Source organism: Pseudochaenichthys georgianus, chromosome 4 (assembly GCF_902827115.2).
Source record: "Pseudochaenichthys georgianus chromosome 4, fPseGeo1.2, whole genome shotgun sequence".
NCBI lineage: Eukaryota > Metazoa > Chordata > Actinopteri > Perciformes > Channichthyidae > Pseudochaenichthys > Pseudochaenichthys georgianus.
The window spans coordinates 10,727,372-10,750,098 of NC_047506.1; the positions used below are offsets into that span (position 1 = coordinate 10,727,372).

The following is a 22,727-nucleotide window of genomic DNA, read 5'->3' on the forward strand; positions in this document are numbered from 1 at the left end:
ACATTTGCAGGAATCAGTGCATAAGAGGGTTATAATGCATGAAAAGGCACTACACTTTACTAACCAAATATTGTAAATGTATTTTTCTCCATATTGCCCAGATCTTTTTTTTGGAAGATCAAATGATTAGTTCTGAGGTTAGTTTAAGTTTAACAACATGAGCTTTTCCTAAGTCCCTGCAGTTGGATTTTGATGGAAGGAAATTCAATATTTTATTACTAGTCCATATGCAAAAATTACTTACGTATTTCATGTCAACAGACATATATAACTTATGCATTTGCTCTGTTTGTGTTTCCTCTTTTTCAGATTGAAGAGGTCGAGGCTCTGTCTTCCATCTATGGAGATGAATGGTGTGTCATAGATGAAGCATCCAGAATATTTTGCATCAAAATATCCAATGACTTGGAGGGATCAAAACTCACAGCATGTTTGCAGGTAGATAAAGAATACACCTTTCATGTATTAAACACACATCTCTGGCATTGTTTGTTTGGTTTCCTGTTTTATAATTTTCTTGTTATTGATCAGATAATTCTCCCACCTGATTATCCAAGTGCCGCCCCCCCCATCTACCAGATCAAGTGAGTGTAGAATCTGAGACCCTTTCAAATTTAATCTCACGAAGATCTGTTGAACTGATAGAACAACATCCCCCTCAAAAACCCACTCGTCCTCCTTCTCAATACCCTCTGTTTGCTCTCTGCTTTTGTAGTGCCGCGTGGTTACGAGGCCTGGAGAGGACCAAATTGGCAAACAGCCTGGAGGACCTTTATGTGTGAGTGCTTTTTGACTTCTCGAGGAGGCTTTGTATGGTGATATTAGCCACAACAAAGCTTTTTATCATGGTGGTTTCCAAATTGCAATCTTTTGTAGTCTGTCTCTCAGAGAATCCACCCTCATATGTATTAATTTAAATTTCAACAGGGAGCATGTGGGGGAGAGCCTCCTCTATCTCTGGGTGGAGAAAATAAGAGAATTCCTTGTAGAGAAATCCCAGAGCTCAGAAACAGGTGAGGTGTGAGATATTAAAATCTTGTTGAGGGACACACTTCCTCGAGCTGTGTGTAATGACTTGAAATTAAACTTGGACATCGAGTAGTGCAGTAGAGCTTAATTCGTACACTATAGCATGACTTTTTATTGCACTCATTTCCTAAGTTCCTGAAACAATGATAACTGTGACACATTTTCACGCAAACACGGCTCAATGAAACCTGTAATACCTGTATGTTAAGAATCGTGGAAAAGGTAGGACCCAAATGCAGACTACAAAAAAAAGGTAAAATATCTAGAAACCAAGGCGAGCTTTATTTTAAAAGCTGATGAACACAAAAAACATGGCATGAAAAACACAGGTAGCACAAGGTAACAATAACACCAAAACTGACCGTCACCAACATGGAGGGAGACAGGAAAGACAAACAATGAACCGACAGGGGAACACAGGGAAAGACTAAATACAGAGAGGGGTAATCACGGGACGAGAAACAGCTGGGCAGGGGAGGTAGAAACACAACGGCAACAGGTGAACACAATCAGAGAATCAGACACAGGAGGAAAAACACAGGAAGGAAGACAAGAGACAGGGAGAACAGAATTACAAAATAACACCCATAACAAAACAGACAAAACTAAAAAAACGTGACATAACATTAGGATCGTGACACTGTAAAGTAGTTTGCTAGTGGCAGCTATAGGCTCAGCCTTGTGGGAACCTGGTCGGCAAGGGATTGAATGTAATAATGCTAATTTTATGACATTTTTAATAAAAAGTCTCGCACACAGCTTCAAATTTAAAAAATAGACTATCGCCTCAGTTCACTAAAGACCAAGTATCGCTTTTAAAACAGCCGCATGCACATCGTTTCACATGAGGAGAAATGCAAAGCTGCCGTGCCTAGTTACGGTTGCTAAACTCTGATTGGACAACATATTACCGGGCACGGTGTTTTGCTTTCCAACAATCTCGAATACAAATGAATGTCCATGCTTAGATAAAACCTACTCTTTATCAATCAGTTATTATCATGTTTTATTAGCAAATCTTCCTATCAAAGATCCAGATTAATCTCCTACCTGAAACCTCGTCTGAATGCGTCTTCTATCTAAGTTCTCCTAAGATCCGCCTCCATGAGCACAGCGACTCTGTGTTGTGGTCTAAAGCTGTGATAAGATGAGCACAAAGGCCTTTAGGGGCATAACAAAAAACCTTCTGTGCCTGACTTTGAGTGAATGCATTGAATTTAGATCAATATCTATGTAATGGCTTCTGCTACCTTGACAGAGTCTTTTGAAGTGTTAAAAGAAGAAAAGATTCCAAAATTAAAGTGTCTTTTACAAGTGCCACCGTGCATCAGGTTTTCGTGGGGAGTCTAGTGTGTCTGATTATCTGCAGCAGTTTCCATTATTGAGGCAGACTAGCTTTTAAAGCAACAAGCCTGAAACATATTAACTCTCTCCACCATTGTTGTGTGGTATAAATTGTACTCTCTCCGTGATTCTTGTGGTAATAAGTGTTACTAGTCACAGCACTTTAGCTCAGTGGAGCGTGATTGACAGTTTATTCCCATTCAAATGGTTCCCAGGGACATCGGAGAGAGAGGGTGAAAGACAGGGAGATGAGGCTGGAAATGCACATTTCACTGAGAAATAATAATAATAATTCCTTAAATTTATTATAGCGCTTTTCCAGTGCTCAAAGCGCTTTACAGATACACATTACACATATTTACACAGAAAGGAAATGAAAAGGGAGCAAACGTAACAGAGGACTTTAAAAGCATGAGATATAATGATGATGATGAGGAGGATGATGGTGTTGATGATGATATGTCATTAAAAAGATCAGACAAAAAGCGACTTAAATAGGAAGTCCCCCCCTTCCCCTGTAATTAAATAATTAATGTGTGCTTCTATTTGTGCTTTTCCACGCGTAGAATAATGAACAAGGAGGCATTAATCAGCTTCACATGTTTTACAGCGAGTTAAATTTACGGATGATGAAACACAGCGTTGCACAACTTAATGCAGTTGTAGTCCATACAGTCTATAGATTTGCACCTGCTTCAACTTTGATGTTTTAATTATGGTCATCTTGGTTTGTTTTTTCTTAGCATTATTCTTAACATAATCCTTGGTTCATCATTTTATACTCTTTGCTTAAACCTACTTTTCCTAGCTGTTGAATGAAATTATTAAGCCTTTTTTAAATTGAATTCACTTTTTTTTTTGTATCTTCCCAAGGCACCGTTTTATCGAAGAGTGCCACAAGAAGCCTGTTGATGAAGTGGGAGGGTTTTTGAGATTTTAATGGATTTGTTGACAATAACAACAATTGTAAATAACTGCAACCTTATCCTTTAACTACCAGTGCTTTGATAGTGTGTTTCTCTTTTATTTTGAGGCCTGACATTTATTTTTAATGAACTGATATTTTAATCTGATTAAATATTGGCCTACCATAAATACATAAACAGCACATTGGTTATGATAGTGTAAATACTGGCCCACATATTTGTTTCCTTGTTAACAAAGCACCATTAAATGCTGAGTCCAACTTGCATAACCCTTTTTAAAACATTATATCAGCATCTTCATTGGTCCTGAAAACCTCAGTCCCGCTCTCATAATTGGTTTCATCCATTATGAATTGTCTGCCTGATATCATAGGTCATGAAACCATTTTAGTCTAAATGTTAAGGTCATGTAATGGTAATTTGGGAATAAGTTGCTCAGTGGGTGTCTTTTTAATGATAAGCTGCCACATTTGGAGACCTTTTAACAGGCACAAGGTTTAGGATTAAAACAAACAAACAAACATCTTTGTTTTAACACATTGTTTCTGCATCAGTGGATCAACCAGAGAATGTGAACATGACGACTGAGGAGGAAGAGGATGATGATGAAGACATGCCAGACTTCAGGAGTCTCAAGCTGAATACAGAAAATGCACATCTGTTCATGGATCCTGCAAAAGGTACCTCTCATTACAGTTTAATAGACTGTTAGAAATTGGATTTAGTTGTCAACATTCAACACAGCATTTCAAAATCGACGTTTTATTTTGTGTACATTTTCTCCCGTAGATGAAGAGGCACCTCCTATAAAACATGGAAATACCTTCACAGACCGTCGCAGTACCTTCCAGCCTCACTTAGCACCTGTGGTGACTCCAAAACAGGTAACTTTAATATAGATTATTATTTCCCCGATATCGCACAAGAAAGAAAAAGATAAATAGACCAAATAAGAGTTTTTAATCTGAAAAGATTTACATTTATCTTTTCAAACAAAGACAGATGGCGAACGACAGCACATATTATAAGCCTCAGTACAAAATACTCCGCGAGGGTCATGGAGAGGAGATGGATATGCTTTAGCTCATTTCCACAACCATTTAAACATCATCTTGCTCATTCCTGCATGTTGATCTCACTCAGTGACTCTTTGCTAAGATACCTCTACCTGCTGAAAAGTGCTTTTTAGACACGAGCAGATGCAGCCGACGGAAAACAGATGCATGGATTCAACTGTGACCTGCACACACAGCATTTACAAATTATTTAATTGCTCCAATTTGCTCCTTTTATTATGTTGTTTGCCAAGTTGGAATATTAGTGTTCAAAATATATAAATAAGGTTTAGAAGTTTTTTTTATTTAAAGAAGCAGGAGGATTAACCTCTTATACCTCATTCACACCAATGGTGTTTCGGGGCCGGTTCGGAGCTGGAGCTTGAAAAGCACCGGGTTTTCCTGTTCACACCGCAGCGGAGCAGCCTCTTAGCTCCGGAATCCGGTTTGTTTCAAGCACCAAAAAATTGTCCGGCCACAGCAAAAGCACCGCATACGTCACGCTTACGTTGAGGCGGGGGCGGGGGCAGGGGCGGGATCAACTCCTGAACAACAACAAAAAGTCCGCGTTTTATCCAGCTTGTACACAACGATGGAGAAACTTAACAAGCAGCAGTGGTCCACTGAAGAGACCAGATACCTACTGGGAATCTGGTCTTCCGAAGAGGTACAGAGGAAGCTGGAGCACAATCGGCCATTGTTGTTGTTGTTGGTGTCAGCTGTGAGGGGTTTCCGCGTGGTTTGGCTTTATGAAGCAGGCACGCAAACAGTTACGCCATGACACAAACGATAACTCAATGACGCAGCACCAGTCGGACTCTGGGCGGTGTGAAAAGAGCCGGAGCTAAACCGAAGAACCGGTTCTGAATCTGAAAAGCTCTAGCACGGAGCTTGAACCGGAGTTGCGTTGGTGTGAATGAGGTATTAGACCCCACGGACCCTTCGGCGGGTCCGAAACCACAACATCTGCAAGCAACAGTGTCTGAGGGCTTCTTAAGATTTAATAAACTATGAATGTTTTATATCCATGTAACGGGAAGAAACTCAGCTAACTGAAAACACAAGGCTAACGCTGAGCCTCTGAATTAGCCCTGTGCGAACAAATCTTAACGCCGTTAGCACAGAACTCTAGCTATACCAATCGATATACTTATTGGATTTGCACAAACAAGCTTAGATAACATCCTGAGAGTCCACAGATTATAGAAATATAAGGATCATCATTGAGCGATCAGAACTCGTGACAGGGGAAGCAAATACAGACAACACACGACGTAGTTTTAGGTAGCAAAACACGGAGATATGCTCACCTTAGCTGTTATTCTGATCAAAAGTCGTGTTCAATGGCATTAAAACGATCCATAGGTTAATCCAATGTGTCTGTCACTTTAACAAAATTATTGATAATCCATAATTCCATTTTTATGCAAAAATCGAAGAAGAAAAATTAGCTGCTAATGGTAGCCACCAGAGGTTAGCGCAGCTTCCGGTTTTTCTATGCGTCACTCTCACTCCTTATTTCCAAATTACCTCAGAGGTGGAGTTTTTCTTGCTAAACCTCTCTTAAAAAGGTAAAATGTCACTTGTTTTGCATCAATCTTGATACAGGGTACTTATTATATGTTGTAGTTTGGATTCCTAAAGCTTTTAGTCTACTAACCCATCATCCATGGGTAGTTTTCACTATAAGTGAAAAATAGTTTTTGGACGGACACTATAACTTACAGTTTTTTACTATGTTCAATCTGAATTTTCTTTAAAATAAAAAAACATCTATATTGATTCTGACTTTTCTACATCCAATTCACAGGTTTATCATTACTTTGAGAAACAAGATTATTAATTTTCCTCTTTTAGAAGTGTAGTTAAGGTCATTTGTTCTGGAAATGTCATTTTCGAGCCTGAGACCTAAAAAACAGGTTTGGGGTACAACAATTGTGATATTTTTTTAATACAGTTATTTATATAACTGTTTCAGTGCATTTCTATATTTCTTTCATTCAAAGACAATGACACAGGAAATTATTTTCTTTATTGCACAAGATAAATCAAATCTATTGGTTAGTGGCAGGAAGTTAACAAAGTTGGCACACTTCCTTGTTGCTAAAATGTAATCAATAAAATGTGTCATAAAATAAATGAGAATATCATCATAAACCTAAAAATAAGCTTAACAGAAAATGGTCTGTTCAAATTATGAAGTACATTTCGCAATTTGTATTAAATAGTCTGTATTTGTGCACACTTGATGCATGCCTATGTTTTTCATAATGTCTTTTTTACTGTTGTTCATATTAGATGTGTGTAACTCCTTAAAACTGATATGACCACATCCCCATATCCCTAATATGATTAATCCTGTTGAGGCTGTGAATGTATAATTAATTTATATACGTCTTAAATTAATATGCATCATTTTCATGGTCACACATCGCAGATGGTGAACAAAACTGTTAAGTGTGTTCTTCAGATGATAAATATATATAATTTGAATGGATGCTCCTTGTAACTGATAAGTGTCTTTGTCCCTTTTCCATTTCAAATTAAGGATAAATCAGGAAAAATATACACTTTTTCAGTCATGATACCAGAATATTATCCAAGTTTAAAACTGGAAAATGAGTAGACATGCCTCCCTGTTATCTTCCAGACCATAGTTTACTCTGAAAATGTATTTTTAACCATTCAAATGGTTTGTTTACAGGAAATGTGTTCTTTCTTCAAACACAGTGGACTAATGCTGTTTCGTGTATTAGTCAGCAGCGTCAGACCTCAGAGGTTGTCATCTGCACAGAAACAGCATCACTTTCAAACTCACTTGGTTTTGAAATGTACTTCCTTTTGCTACCTTACATCCACTGAGGGTTTCAGCATGAAAGCAGTTTATGTTACCCTGTGCTGAAGCAGAGTACAGGATAAAATCATTGTGTCAGCACTGCAGTATTCATAATAGAGTAGATGTAAAGGCATGTGAGAGGGAAGTAAGGAATGAGTTACGATGTTCATGTTCCACCTGTCGTGTGTTGCAGGTTAAAATGGTCCTGGAGAAGCTGTATGAGAACAAGAAGCTTGCTAGTGCCACTCATAATATTTATGCATACAGGTCAGTAAGGTCACATATACTAAATATGACCTAACATCTATAATGGCTCCATTTTGCAAATCATACTACCCTCAGTTTACTGTAATCGTGTTCTCATTAGTGCAAAATAACAGGAGCAATGTAGAGATACAAGGCATTTCACGCTTTCTAAAGGCCAACTCACTGCATTGGGGGTAATTAAAAGCACTGGAGAAATGTATAGTAATGTCTAGGCCTATTATGGGGATGGACCTATATGTCTTAATGTGTGTGCAGTGGTTTACCGCATGATCTTATGAGGTCAATGTAGTGGCTCATCTACTGCCTGGGTGGTCATTACTGTTGACATTTAAAGAGGCTGCCGGTGTCACAGTGTCATTCTCCTACCAAATGTCTCAATGCTCTCCCACCTAATGCCAAGCTGTTGGGGTTCTGTCTCTTGAAGGATTTACTGCGAGGACAAAAACAGCTTCCTGCAGGACTGTGAGGACGACGGAGAGACAGCCGCGGGGGGGAGGTTGCTCCATCTACTGCAGGTGATCAGTTCATTGATAAAATACTCACCTTGACCCAACAGATCAATACTTTCAGCTGAATACTAAACTGCATTTGACTAAAAAAGGCACCAAAAGAACTGATGAGTGAGTCAGAGCAGCACACATGACGTTTTTCTCCTGAACCGATGTCACAAACATTTCACATTTCTTTTGGTTCCTGCATGCTTAATTGTCGTCTGTACTAAGCCGCCTTGTGCATTTTCACAGTTTGCACAAATTGGCTTCTGCTGTGGCTTTAAACTGGGATTGTTATGAGTAATGAGCTTTCCACAGAGTCTGACATTAAACCTAATCTCATCTCCTGTGGTAGTTTAGCATCTTGTCTGTCATAAATGTTTAAGAAATTGTTCTGCATAAAAAAACAGAGTATATTCATGCAATATAAAACGATGTAGTGTTTCATAGAACAAAGTGGTCCCAATCATTACCAAAAATATAGACTGTGTATATTTATGCTAATAACAACATTTTAACATTGATATATGGACTTCAAAAATAAATTCAATAAATATGATAATTAGATGTGAAAAGGGGCAGGTTACTACACTATACATATTGATAATAATCATTATTACTCCATAGGTGAGAACCTATTGTGGTAATGTGGCCCTAGGGGCAAATAGGGATATGGCCTTGGCTAGGTTTTTTTCCAATAACAAAATTGAGATTTTAGGTGCTGCTTCCAACAAAAGGGTTGATGATTCATTCAAATTACATTTATATTTTCCAATCATTTTCAATTTTTAGAAGAAAAAAGGACACAGGAGGGACCAAAAATAGGTGCATCATTGTAGAGGAGGATATTGAAAAGGCGCTCATGACAGGAAATGGGAATCTGGTCGCAGAAAGAAAAAACATTTGCAGGCAGGAATATAATATAGGTTGCTGGCAGGTAGGAAGAGAGACGAGAAGGAGTACAGGAAGGTGATGATCCTGGGACACAAGGCGCAAAAAAAATAAAAAAATCACTTGAGATTTGAACTTAGCTGGCATGGAAGCATAACGACTGAGGTTGAAATAAGAAATCTAGCAAAGGTCGGTTGAGGAGCCGAGGTGGCTACACTGCGATCTGATGAGAGGCAGGTGTGCAGACAGGAAGAGGTAATGAGCTGAGTGAAGACAGGTGTGCAGGGTGAGCAGAGAGGAAGGGAGACCACGGCCACACACACACACACACACACACACACACACACACACACACACACACACTCTCTCTCACATAGAGACACATGAGCGGTGGAAACACAAGAAAAACACTAAGGACTCTTTGCTATTATAATTATAAGCAGGTTTTGAGTGTGGGTTAATACTGGAAAAGTAACAGCTGGAAAAAAATTGTGGATGGTGTTGAAATGGTTCCACTGAAATTTCACAAAGCAAAAACAACATTTGCTTAAAGAGCCTGTGACACCATCCCAACAACTGTTGTGCAATGAAATATTGGGCTACTAGTAATCTCGAACCGTCAGTTTAAAAAAGAAAAAGCGATACCGTTTCGTTAAATATCAATAATTTCGAACATCGCGGGGAAATTCCTTCACTCATTTTGAAGTTTTGGGGGAAGCCGGAAGTGACGTCAATGCGGGAACGCTTCGAGAGCCAAACACGGACAAAGTGTGTTGTGTCATGCGTAGAAATGGTGAATTACTGAGTTTAGGCACTTTAATAACGTTTTAATGAAGTTGACTACAGTATATTCATATTTGTCAGTGCTTTCATGTCAATTCGGCGACATAAACATAAATGATCGTGGTGAAGATGATGATTACATTAGGATTAAAAATCGGGAGTGAGAGCTGCTGAATTTCCTCCCGTCGGATGTGATATAAAAACAAATCGATTATTTTTGTGGTTATAAACTCAAGTGGATGAAACTACATTTATTAGTGCTTTCATGTCAATTCGGCGAACATATGATACATTAAATGATGAGTGAGGATGATGATTAAAAATCGTTTGTTTGAGCCGGTCTGCATTTACTGATGAGAAAACAAACCGATGCTTTTTGTAGTTGTAGTACACCAACAACATGGATTAAACGTGTGTTTTTTTTACCACAATGTTGGGGAAATTAATGGATAAAATGCACGGATTATTATTATTATTCCCACTCCGATCGGGACACTAGGTCCACCGTTTCCCCGCAGCGAGGCTCCCCCCGTTGACAGTTTACGTGGGCTGGGTGCAGTGGCGGACTGGCCATCGGGACGAATCCCGATGGGCCGGTACCGAAGTGGGCCGGTCGGATAAGTAACTAGCACATCCCCCATAGGCGGCGCGTGAGGCTCAGGTTTGAGAAGGCTAAATAACTTCTTTTACCTGACGCTGCCCGGCTCCGGTGTCTATAGAAAATAGATGAACTCAGTGTGCGGAGTTTAAATCTCTCAAGTCATATTACAGGATAAAGAAAATACAGTTTAAACTGCCGTATGCAGAGAAGACGCCGACGTGTCGCACTTATCATTCATATTACATCATCAATCAGATCATCGATCAGATAATATCATAATATATCATATATTTCCTTATCTGAGTCAGCTTCTCCAGCCTCATCTGGCCGTGCAACACTCACAGTGTCACATACTGGATGCAGAAGTATTATTTTAAGCAACACATTATGTTGACGAAACACTCGAGACAAATGTAATTAAAGTCAGATCCACTCGTGTCTTAGACGTGAACGCGCTCTCAGCTGGAGAGAGAAACCCTGGCTTGATTTACCGAGTTGATAACCAGCGTCGTAGGACCGCTTAGCGAGATCTCGTTTGTTAGTTTGTTTGTTACTCAAACATATCCAGGGTCTGTTGAACTGGCTTCGTAGTACAGGGCACAGGTGGCTAGCAGCGCTAATGTCAAAGACACAGACATTATACATTATATTTGTATTTTACATCCCCCGCTCCCCCCGTTGACAATTACTAGCGGTACCGAAGTGGGCCGGTTGAGAGTCCCGGGATGATTTTTAGTCCCAGTCCACCACTAGCTACATGGCCATATGATCGCCCATATTGACGCACCTCATTCCTAAACTTCTAACAGATACAACATAAACCGATCCTTCAGCCTCACATGAGCTCTCAGACACGTTCAACATTAACCTGTCATCGCTGTCTGAGCTTGCTGCTGTGTGCGCCGTCGTGCGTTTACATCTGACTGTATATATATAAAGGTTTCCATGCAGATGCTGGGATCCTGGACGGTGCAGCTGGAGCGCTGTGCCCGCAATGACGTCACCCATCATTTGGCGGGACTTGAAGAATCCGCGAGAAGATCCAGAAAATTGTCAACATTGAAGGCAGATTAATGGTTATCAAAGTACAAATATCCAAAATCAGTTCAGTAACGGTTTTCAAGGGGACAGTATGTACTCAAATTGATGGGTTTGGATGATGGGGGAAAACCGTGTCACAGGCTCTTTAAAGTGTGGGGGAAACTTCTGAAGCAATTGGAGTCAGGACTCCGAGAGACACGAGGAGAGCTGGAGCTTTGATGGCAAACACTGACGGTTTATTTGGAGCTTCGGCCGGGGAATTCACAAGACATGTCACGAGCCACAGTTTGACCACACGGTAGAGATGCCACATCAATTCTGAAGAACCCTCCTGTATTTGGGTCGCTGCACACCTCGATTGGTAGTACTGGGGCTCAGTACCTGCTGCAATGGATGCTGGGTCGAATTCAACTTTCAGCCCCTTGATGCGTTACATCCCCAAAACTATCTTTCTAATAAAGGCTTAAAATAGTCGTTAATAAAGAGAATGGATCATACAGCAGTTTATGATAAAGAAAATATATACTGTGTACATAGTGGACCTTATGTATAGTTTTTAAGTGAGACATAGTTTAAGAGGCTGTAATTTGGTTTTTGGTGAATATCATATTTAAAAAATAGACTCAATTGACAATCAGTAAACAGAGAAAATATTCAAATCATAATGTATGAGAAACTGCAGCAAATGTGATTGTTTTTCTCTATAACCAGATATCTGCAGATAAACATCGCCAGACCGAAAGCCACTTGATCCCGAGATTAAAGAATAATGTGATTGAGAAATGTGTTACATATCATTTTTACTTCAGCTTTTAGCCTGTTGAGGTTGATTTCATTTGTGTACCTCATCTTCGTGAACTCTTATAAAGACTCTTCAAACTTTAACATGGGGACATGACCTCACTAGTACGACCCTCACCACTCGTTTTTACATAATGTGCAAATGTGCCCCCTCTGTCACTCAGAGAAATAGTTCACAATATTAATTTCACACAATTACTAATCTTTCAAAAGAGGCACTAGTTACGGTCTCGTGCTGTCAGATGGCATTGTGATTCACACACACCCACATCACACTGAAATTGCCCACACACTTTTGTCTGCCCGTAACACTGAATGAAGGCCAGTGAAATGTTTGTGACAAAAAAAAAAAAAAGTTTCCTGTATCAGAGCTCAGCCGTGACTTGAAGTAGTTCTGTCATCCTCATTAACCAGTAGGTGCTGAGTCATGTCAGAGCTCCTCCAGATGACATCCATGACTCTTGTCAAAGTTTATACTCATTTATTAGATGACGGCAGTCATCCATCCAGTGTGACCCTGTTAGAGAGATACATTAGTGTCAAATAGTGCATTGGATTCTTGGTGAAGCTGTGATTTGCTGCACTGAATTCAGATGAAGCAATCTGAGCCACTTACCAACACATCGCTCAGCAGAGACAGACTTGGCTCTGAATTGCTTGGATTATCTTTTGGATAAATGACAAAATACATTTATTAAACCTTGGAAGGGTGCACTCTCTTAAGTTTCAGGATGCTTGTCAAGCAGTGTGCATATTTTTTTATCTATTTTTCAAGCATCCAGGTAAGACCTCAGCCCAACAAAAATATGTTTATCCATGTGGATATTTCATTCATCTTTTATTAGAGCTACTTTATTAGATATTTTTATATTAAGGTAATAATTGCAAAGACTTCAAATGTAATACATGTGTGTAAGGTCACCATTTATTGCTAGATGAGGTTATTCAGAAATATGGATTGCGACCAGCTGCTCTACGCCTTTGCATTTGCAGTATAACAAACTGAGTGTCTGTGGCTACAATCCCCTGAAAATCAGAAGTGCAACTATTTGGGAAATAAGATCCAAAATTACACAAAGGCAAAACCGCTCACCGCCATACCATAACGTCAACGTCATTTCATTATTTACTTTTTTATATGGTTAAGTATCCTGACCACATTGTATGGATCAAAAACAGACCATACACAACAACAGGACAATGGCGCACAGCATGGCTACAATAGAACACATTTTATGTTTGAAGGTTTTTGTTTTTTTAAAGGAGTAAAAAACAAACGTTTGGCTTTTCTCTAGGTATAATGTGAAAGGTTTTGCCTGTATTAACAAAGCCACAGAGAATTATCACCGCACTGCACACCTTCACCTTCATTCAAGGGAGCTTAGTTTTTGTCCAGCTCATTGTTTTGTTTTCACAGCGTGTTCTCCCTAATTTCATCAGTGTTGTTTTCATACCTTAGCTCTAAAATAGCCCTGTTCTCTTTCTGCCCAACACAACACACACATTTAACAGCTAGCTGGTGAACATTGCAGCTCATTTATCAGCTAAGGATTCAGATATTTCCCTGAGCAGTAACACAGAGATGATAATAAAGCGACGGTAGACTTAAAGAAAACATCAAATGAATGCTAATGTGATCATGTTGTTTACTGCAGCAAAAAAATCTGATTTTCTCATACTTTATTTTCTTAACCATATGCAGAGCTACAGTACGTAATAACAGTAATGGAATAGTACTCAGATCTGATACTTAGGTAAAAGTAATATTACTGCAATGTAGAAATACAAAGTAAATGTAGTAATAAACATCCTGCATTAAACATTTTACTTAAGGAAAGTGACAAAAGAATTAGCAGCAAAATATGCTTGGGTACCAAATTGAAAAGTGGCAATTTTTGGGATAATATATATTATATAGAATTAATGGGACTATCAATTTAATTTTGCATCTAGTAAACAACGAGACAACATTAATAATTGGTCATACTGCCAGGCATCTCCATCCATATTAGTACATCATAATGCATTATCCAATTACATTTTTGTATCAATAATTTGGACCTTCAAAAGTAGGGTACTAGTACATGACTTTGTTAGACAAAGTATGTGAGTATAAAGTTGCTGCCAAGATGTCGAACAATAGAAGTATAAAGTAGCATAAAATGGAAATACTGAAGTCAGAATCAAAATCTGTTTTGTCACCAAGTAGGTTTACACATATGATAAAGTTGCTTTGGTATATGTGTGCTGTCTTAAAGGCATTTTATAATGTTATTATTTGTTTGCAGTTCATAACGTCACCACTAGGAGTGCTAATGGTCATGTTATCTTTAAATTCGCTGTTCTTAGCGTCACTTCCGGTTTACGGCATCGCCACTTCCGGTTTAACGTTAGAGAAACGGCATGGCCAGAGAGTGTATTTCTCCAAATATAATCTGCTTCCATCCACAAGAAACATCATAGAGGCAATGCTGTAAATTCGTCTATTTGACCTATTTCATGTGAAAGATCATTTATTAGGAAGAATATTGTTACAAAGATCATTGATTAGTTATGATTTATTTACAACTATGTTAAACACTGTAAATAATGCAGGAAAGCAATTCAAGATTGTACATCAAGAACAATGTATTGTGTTTATTTACAGTTTTCACCGCCATGTCTATGAAGAATTGTGACAGTAAACGGTCAAACTTACTACGACTCTGTCTTCAATGGCTGCGGTTTAACTCAGTGTTTACACCAGAGTTTCAACACACTGCATGAGAACACTACAGTGAAAAAGCAGCATTGGATGTCTCCGAAGTGGTCACAATTGCAACAAGTCATCTGCATCTACTGCTCGGAGCAGCATTAATAGTTCATCTTCATCCTCGAGTGTAGCTCGCGCCCGAGCTAAAGCGGAAGCCGCTAAGGTAAGAGCCTTGTATGCTAGCGAAGAGGCTAAACTGAAAATGGAAAAGGCTCAAAATCAGCTGGAAACAGTAAGAGTAGACACAAAGTTGGAAGTGTTAACGCTACAGCGGGAAGCTGATGCAGCCATGGCAGAGGCACAAGTATTGGAAAATGCTGAAGTTGAGAAATGCAAATCGGAATCTGAGAAGGTTAAAGCTGATCGCACAGGTGAATATGTTCAATCACAAATCGACCTCCAGATTCTTCATCCTCCCTCACGACGCTCGTCAGTTTTGCCCGTTGCTTACCCCTTACGTGCTGAGTCCCACAAAAGCTTCATAATGTGGATTCCACCCGAAAAGAACATTTCACAACAGATCGACGGTCAGCTAAAGCCTGTAAAGAGTGACAATATTCATTTATCTGCCCCAGACAAACCTGAATGGACTAAGGTAGAGACAAAGTCTGAAGCCAGCAGACCAAACCCCACCATGAACATACATGCTCAGTCATATACTCCATAACATATTCCTCGAGCTAGCTCACCAGCTACGATGGAGCCTTTGGCACAGTATTTGGCACGACGAGACCTTGTCAGTTCAGGACTGTACCAATTTAACGTTAAGCCTGAGAATGCATGGTACTCCTCATTCACCAGTGCAGTCAGGGAAGTTCACCTCACAGAAACTCAAGAATTGGTCCTCATGCCAAAATGGCTGGGAAAGGAATCTGGTGAGCATATAACACGCATTTGTTCAGTGCATGTGAGTAACCCCAGTCTGGCTTTACACAGAGCATGGCAGCGACTTCGTGAGTGCTATGCTGCTCCTGAAATCATCGAAGAGTCCCTGTTTCAGCGGTTAGACAGCTTTCCTAAGATTACAGCCAAGGAACACACCAAATTACGGAACTTGGAGACTTGCTTATGGAGATCCAAGGCGCTAAAGAAGATGGTTATTTATCTGGGCTGTCGTATCTGGACACTTCACGTGGAATTGGGCCTATCGTAGACAAGCTACCTTATGGGCTCCAAGACAACTGGGTTTCCACTGGGTATCGGTTCAAAGAAGAGAACCACGGCTTCCCTACCTTCGAGTTTTTTTGCAGGTTTGTGTGCAATGAGTCGAAGAAGAGAAACGATCCCAGCTTCAGGCATCAGGGAAACACCGCAACACCCACAAAACCAGATAAAGTCTTTGCGAATAATTCTAACACCAACAAACCCATCTCAGTACACAAAATTGAGGATTGAGGATCCTAGTAAGAACTGCCCATTACATAATCAACCTCATCCGCTAAGAAAATGTAGAACATTCCGAAACAAACTCCTACAGACGACAGGAAAGCGTTTCTCAAAGAGAAAGGAATATGTTTCAAATGCTGTCCTTCATTCTCCCACCTAGCCAAAAACGGCATGACTTCTGTATAGTGTTCCGAGTGCGACAGTACATATCATGATGCAGCCATGCATCCTGGTCCAGCACCTCAAAGCTTCAAGGCTCCTTCAACATCACAAGAGAACGGCGGGGAGGGAGAAGATTCTAACCAGGACGTTGATAGAACTAGCTGCACAGAAGTTTGTGGACTAGGTCAGTGGAGCCGCTCATGCTCGAAAATCTGCCTCGCAAAGATATACCCCAAGGGTTCTAAGGACATTGCCATTAAAGCCTATGTAATTCTGGACGACCAGAGTAATCGCTCATTAGCTACCCCTGAGTTCTTCAAACTATTCAACGTAGAGAGCAAACCATCCTCATACTGTCTCAGAACTTGCTCTGGCATAATTGAAACATCTGGCAAGAAGGCAGAAGGATTTCAGATCGAGTCTCTGGATGGAAAAGTCCTCATCTCTCTTCCACCAATCATTGAATGTCACGAGATCCCAAATAATCTGTCTGAGATTCCCACACCCAGTGCCGTTCTTCACCAGCCTCATCTTCATCATATTGCCAATCACATCCCAGAAGCCGAAATACTTCTGCTCCTTGGAAGAGACGTCCTTCAGGCACACAAGGTCAGGCAGCAGGTCAACAGACCACACAAGGCACTCGCGTGAGGCAGTCGCAATTTCTACAGGCTCGCACTACCTGTTAGCATCTGGCATCTGTTAGCATCTAGCTCTCCTGCTTACAAACATTTAGCCATCCCTGCTTATACAAGTAGTAGTTTTAGTTATCTGCGATCTGCGGAGGCCTACTCCCACCTGTCGAGTACGGCTGTACTGAGGTGTTTTTCCCCCGGAGACGTCGCGAAGAGACGGAGCGGCTGCACCTGTTGCTGCCTGCGATCTGCGATCTACAGAGGCCTGCTCGTCGCAAAGAGACGGAGCGGCTCCACCTGTTGTTGCCTGCAATCTGCGATCTGCGATCTACGGAGGCTGTAGAGTACGGCTGTACTGGAGAGGTTTTTACCCCGGAGTAGTCGCGGAGAGACGGAGTGGATCCACGCTTCGGGCTTGGCCTGCTTCCACCGGGCGTGTGCTGCTGTGTGGAGGAGGATTTTACCATGGCTGGGGCCTCCTTTCCATCTGTCCTGGTTCTGCTGTTGCAGAGGCCTGCTTTCACCCCGGGGATACCACGGAGGGACCGGAGCGCTTCCACGCTGCTACTTTCGCCTGTCCTTTGCTGCTGTGCTGATTTGCTCCTGGAACATTGCGGATACTGTGTGCTGGTCTGGGAGAATTGCCCATATCGGGATTCTGCTGTGCCTGTTAACTGTTTTGGACTATGAGAAGATCTCTAGCCTTTCTGAGAAGTCTACTGGATTCAGGTCTGTTCTTCCACCCGCAGTGGGCATCCCCTGCAAAGGTTCTGATGTGTTACACAAACAATTACCGGTTGCCTTGTCACAGACAATCTGCTCGACAAAATATGTTAGTCTTTTTTGTTTTCCTGCGATGATGGTTCTTCAGGACTGCTTCTTAAGCTCAAATCACACTCTCGCAGACTTTTCCGGTGTTTCTAAAGTAGATGACAATGTATGTGTGTCGCTTAAGAGGAAAAGATGCCTGGTTTTGTTGTTGTTGTTGTTATTACTGTCAGGAAATGTACAACCTAACCCTGGTCCGCCCAGTAGTAGTAGTCAGATCGCTACTCCTGCTGATTTTAAAGCTAGGTCTGGGTTGGGTTTCATCCACTTGAAAGTGCTGAGTCTGTTAGGTAAACTAGATTTTGTCCGCATTTGGGCGAACTCGACTGACGTTGACGTCATTGTTTTATCAGAAACATGGCTAAATAAATCTATGTTGGCCTCTGACATTGCCTTAAATGGTTATAATTTGTATCGTTCCGACCGGCCTAATAAAGGTGGTCGCGTTGCCATTTATGTTCAGAATAAGTTCAGTGTAACCACATTAGTTTCCAAATCTATCAGTAAGCAATTCGAAGCCTTAAATATAGAAGTGGCAAAGGGGCAACAGGTCATGGTGGTGGGCTGTTACAGACCCCCCTCAGCTGGCAAGGACTCCTTGTCTTCGCTAGCAAATCTTTTATCGCAACTAGACTACAAGGAAATAGTGCTACTTGGAGATTTTAACTGGGACTGGTTAACTGCAGTGTCAGAGGATTTAAAAAACCTTTGTATCTCTTTGAATGTTACTCAGATTGTTGACAGTCCTACTCGCTCTAGCATGAAGTCCCCTAATAAATCCTCCCTAATTGATCTCATTTTAACTAATGCTCCCTATAAATACTTATCTGTGGGAGTATTTGCGAATGATCTGAGTGATCACTGTGTTGTAGCCACAATTAGGGACACTAAGGTTCAAAAGGTTAAACCTCGTATTATTATTATTATTATTATTTTTATTTTTTTTAATCTTTTTATTGGCTTTTTGACAGATATCACAATGGCAATACAGTAGGTCAGAGATGTTCACAAGTCTTTTTTTGCAAGTCCAAGTCAAGTCTCAAGTCTTTGGTGACAAGTCCAAGTCAAGTCTCAAGTCTTTGTGGGGTGAGACTTGATCAAGTCTCAAGTCTTTGGTCACGAGTCCAAGTCAAGTCTCAAGTCTCTAAAAAAATAAAAGTCTCATGTCTCTTCTGGTTGTAATAAGCCTTCTATTGTCTGCTGCTATCCAGTCTGTTAAGAATACTGCACAGCTATATCTAAGAAATTCAAAGCATTTACTGTGTTATTATCACTCCTATATCTATTAGCATACAGTATCAGTACTGATTAGTTGTTTGTTATATGATCACTTTAAACAGGCTATTGCAATGCAATGTGATTAACGTTACCGACCTTTTTTATGTCATGTCAAGAGTTGGATGTCAACGCCACTCAACTCAAACAAGTGTGACAAGCAATTCACTAATCTTTTCAAATATTCTGTTACAAAGCTAGCAGCAAGCTAAGTTAACATTACATAGCTGATGCTGAGCTAAACATGTTTGCTAACCATCCATATGCGTTAATGTGACTGACGGACCTCTCCGGGTGAGTTTTCAAGTGCCTGATGAAACTCGAGCCCGGCTAAAGTAACTGGATGGCCTACCTGCCTGTCAGCCTTCCATCTGGGCACAAATTTATCTCGTGCCCTCATTGGTCATGTGCGCGTTCGTGTATGTTGGAGGAGGCGGGCTCTATAAGGAAGTAGCAGCCTCTAGCAGATTATCTCCGGTTGTGTATTTTCAAATTCTAGCGATCTCGAGCCGGTTTCTCTCAAATGTACCTACCCCACCTTTAATACGCCAAAAATAGAAAACACAATGATTGTTCACGAGTCCCAACACACGAGTCCAAGTCCAGTCTGAAGTCTTTTGGTCACGAGTCCAAGTCAAGTCTGGAGTCTCTGTGTGTGCGACTTAAGTGCGACTCGAGTCCGAGTCTGCGACTCGAGTCCGAGTCGCAGACTCGAGTCCCCATCTCTGCAGTAGGTACACATGTATAGAAGATGGTCTGTAGGAAAATTAAATAGTTACCTCACCCCGACCTCCCACCCCCCACCCTCACCCCTATGGGCTATGATCACATTATAAACAAGACATAAATCAAAAAGTTACAAAACATAAAACACCAGCATAAAAAAAAGAAAAGAGGGGTAGAAATTACATGAAATACAAAGACCAATAACTAGGGATGCTCCGATCGATCGGTCACCGATCGATATCGGCCGATACTCACTCTCTACCGATCGATCGGTGCTCTCTAAACATGCCGATCGCGAGAGCCGATCGCGAGAGCCGATCGCATGACGTAAAATACATGACACTTTTCTCTGTGTGCGGCACAACAAGCTCGCCAAAATGGCTTCACCGGTCTGGCATTATTTTAAGGTGTCCGAAAAAGACAGTAAAATAGCGGTATGCAACGTGTGTGTGAAGCAGAAATCCTGCAGCTCCGCCCGCCGGACCGGTAAGCGGGACGAAATACACAAGAGTTAGACCTAACACACTTAGCTATTTTATCTACCTCTGGAACAAGCTAAACTAGTTATTATAAATATATTTATTCTTCACTGTCGGGTCACTCATTACTAGATCAGTGAGCTGCATGAGATACAGACAGGCTGTCAGGAGAGAGAGAGATAGGGGGAGGGAGGGGAGAGAGGGAGAGAGGAAAAGAGAGCGCTTCCGCTAATTTCTCCCGTGTTATTATCCAAAGTGAATGTAAACTTGTAATAATTAAGTTGATTGTTGTTTGTGGAAGCTCCAGTGAATCGGATCATCCCTACCATAAACTTCATGTTAATAGTCAGTAAAAATAAATACCAGGGAAATAACGGTACTGCAAGTTACATGAGGAAACAGAGAAGACAAAAAAATTAATGGTCAATGTATTAGGGAGATAAGGAAAGGGGGAAGTGAAGGTCTCTCCTCCCCCCCCCACCGGGTTCACTTACACCTCATCAGCATCAGGGTTGATTGTAAGGTCATTGATTAGCAGTAGTAAGGGAGTCCAGGTCTTATGAAAGAGTGTCAGGGATCCTTGTAGTGAAAATCGTATCTTTTCGAGATTAATATACTGTAATAGTTCCTGTATCCACCTGTCATGTGTGGGTGGGGAGACGTGCTTCCACTTAAGAATAATGGAACGCCTGGCCAGCAGTGTTGTGAAGGCGATGACCCACTGAGTCGTGGTGGGCATGTTCTGTGTTGGGGTGAGGCCAAACAAGGCAGTTAGAGGGTTACGGGGTATGGGTGTGTTAAGGGCCAGCTCAAGGGTTTTGAAAATACTAGACCAGAAGGCATTCAGGCTGGGGCATGACCAAAACATATGTGTGTGATTGGCAGGAGATTGCTTGCATCTGTTACAGGCATCGCTTCTAAGAGGAAATATTTTTGGCTAGTTTAGCATTGGTAAAGTGAGCCCTGTGGAGCACCTTACACTGCATTAGACCATGCCTAGCACAGATGGATGAGGTTTGCACCAAACGAAAAATGTCCCTCCACTTACTGTCAGATATGTCTACACCCAACTCACCCTTCCAGGACTCTTTTATAGATGTAGTAGAGGCTAGGTTAAAGGAGGCAAGTTTTCCATAAATAGTAGATTCCAGCCTTTTTTGGTCACAATCAAGGGTGAGAAACTGGTCAATTCCTGACTCAGGGGGGCGGTTGGGAAAATGGGGAAATTGCTTTTGAGCAAAATGCCTAATTTGGAAGAAGCGGAAAAGATGACTGTTTGGCAGGTGATATTTGGCTGACAAGGATGCAAAGTCAGATCCTTGTAAAGATTACTAATTGTGACAAGCCCGTTGGCAGCCCACATTCGGAAGGTGGGGTCCGAGCAGGATGGAGAGAATGAGTGATTATTTAGAATCGGAGCTTGGATTGAGGCTCTGTGTAAGCCATGTTGCCTTCTGAATTGAAGCCAAATCTTAATAGTACTGGTAACAATTGGGTTGACTGAGATTTTGTGCATCATTATGGGAAGTTGGGAGCAAATCACAGAGTGTAAGGAGCTAGAGGAGGAGGAGATCTCCATGTGAACTCATGGTGGGCTGGAGTTAGGAGTCTAAAGGAGTCGGTTAATATTAGAGGCCCAGTAGTAGTGACGGAAGTTCGGGAGTGCCAAGCCACCCTCCGACTTGGGGAGCTGAAGAATTGATTTTTTAAGACGGGCGGGTTTGTCATCCCAAATGAACGCATTTAGTTGACTGTCAAGACTGGTGAAAAAAGATTTATTGATGCAAATTGGGATATGCTGGAAGAGATATAAGAACTTCGGCAGAATTACCATTTTAATAAGATTGACACGGCCAACAAGGGATAAGTGAAGGGAAGACCACCTAGATCCGATTTGCATTTAGCTAAGAGTGGTTGAACATTTTTGGGAAACAGATCTTTAAAGGAGCTGGTGATGGATACCCCCAAGTATCTGAAGCCGTCTGATGCAATATTAAAGGGAAAAGCGGTTGGGGGGAGTGTCTTCGCCAGTTGATTTACAAAAAATAGTTTGCTCTTTTGGAGATTTAATTTGTAGCCTGATAAACGACCAAACTGCTCAAGGATTGACAATATAGGAGGGAGAGAGGACACAGGATTGGAGACGTATAGGAGAAGGTCATCCGCGTAAAGGGAACGTTTGTGAACTATACCATGGCGAGTGATGCCCTCAAACCCATTGTGGCCTCTGAGCCATATAGCTAGAGCAGGGGTGGCCAACCCGCGGCTCTCGAGCCACATGCGGCTCTTTGCCTAGTTTCATGCGGCTCTTCAGTTCATATCGAATTGTATATGTGTGAGTTTGGGGGAGAGACACTGACTCCTGACTAGTGGTGCACGGTGTACCGATACTTGAATGGTACCGCAATACCCTCCGTTT

The 22,727-nt window shown here is 41.2% G+C and overlaps 1 protein-coding gene across 2 annotated transcripts in view; it reads left to right on the top strand.

Moving 5' to 3' along the window:
• Positions 1–22,727, top strand: part of impact (impact RWD domain protein) — a 46,129-nt gene that overhangs the window by 6,072 nt on the left and 17,330 nt on the right. For both annotated transcript variants that reach the window (XM_034081195.1, XM_034081197.1), the window contains exons 2-9: positions 310–438; positions 532–584; positions 716–778; positions 928–1,013; positions 3,854–3,979; positions 4,089–4,183; positions 7,384–7,457; positions 7,882–7,972. In XM_034081195.1, coding sequence (XP_033937086.1) covers positions 310–438; positions 532–584; positions 716–778; positions 928–1,013; positions 3,854–3,979; positions 4,089–4,183; positions 7,384–7,457; positions 7,882–7,972 — 717 coding nt within the window. The remainder of the gene's footprint in view (positions 1–309; positions 439–531; positions 585–715; positions 779–927; positions 1,014–3,853; positions 3,980–4,088; positions 4,184–7,383; positions 7,458–7,881; positions 7,973–22,727) is intronic.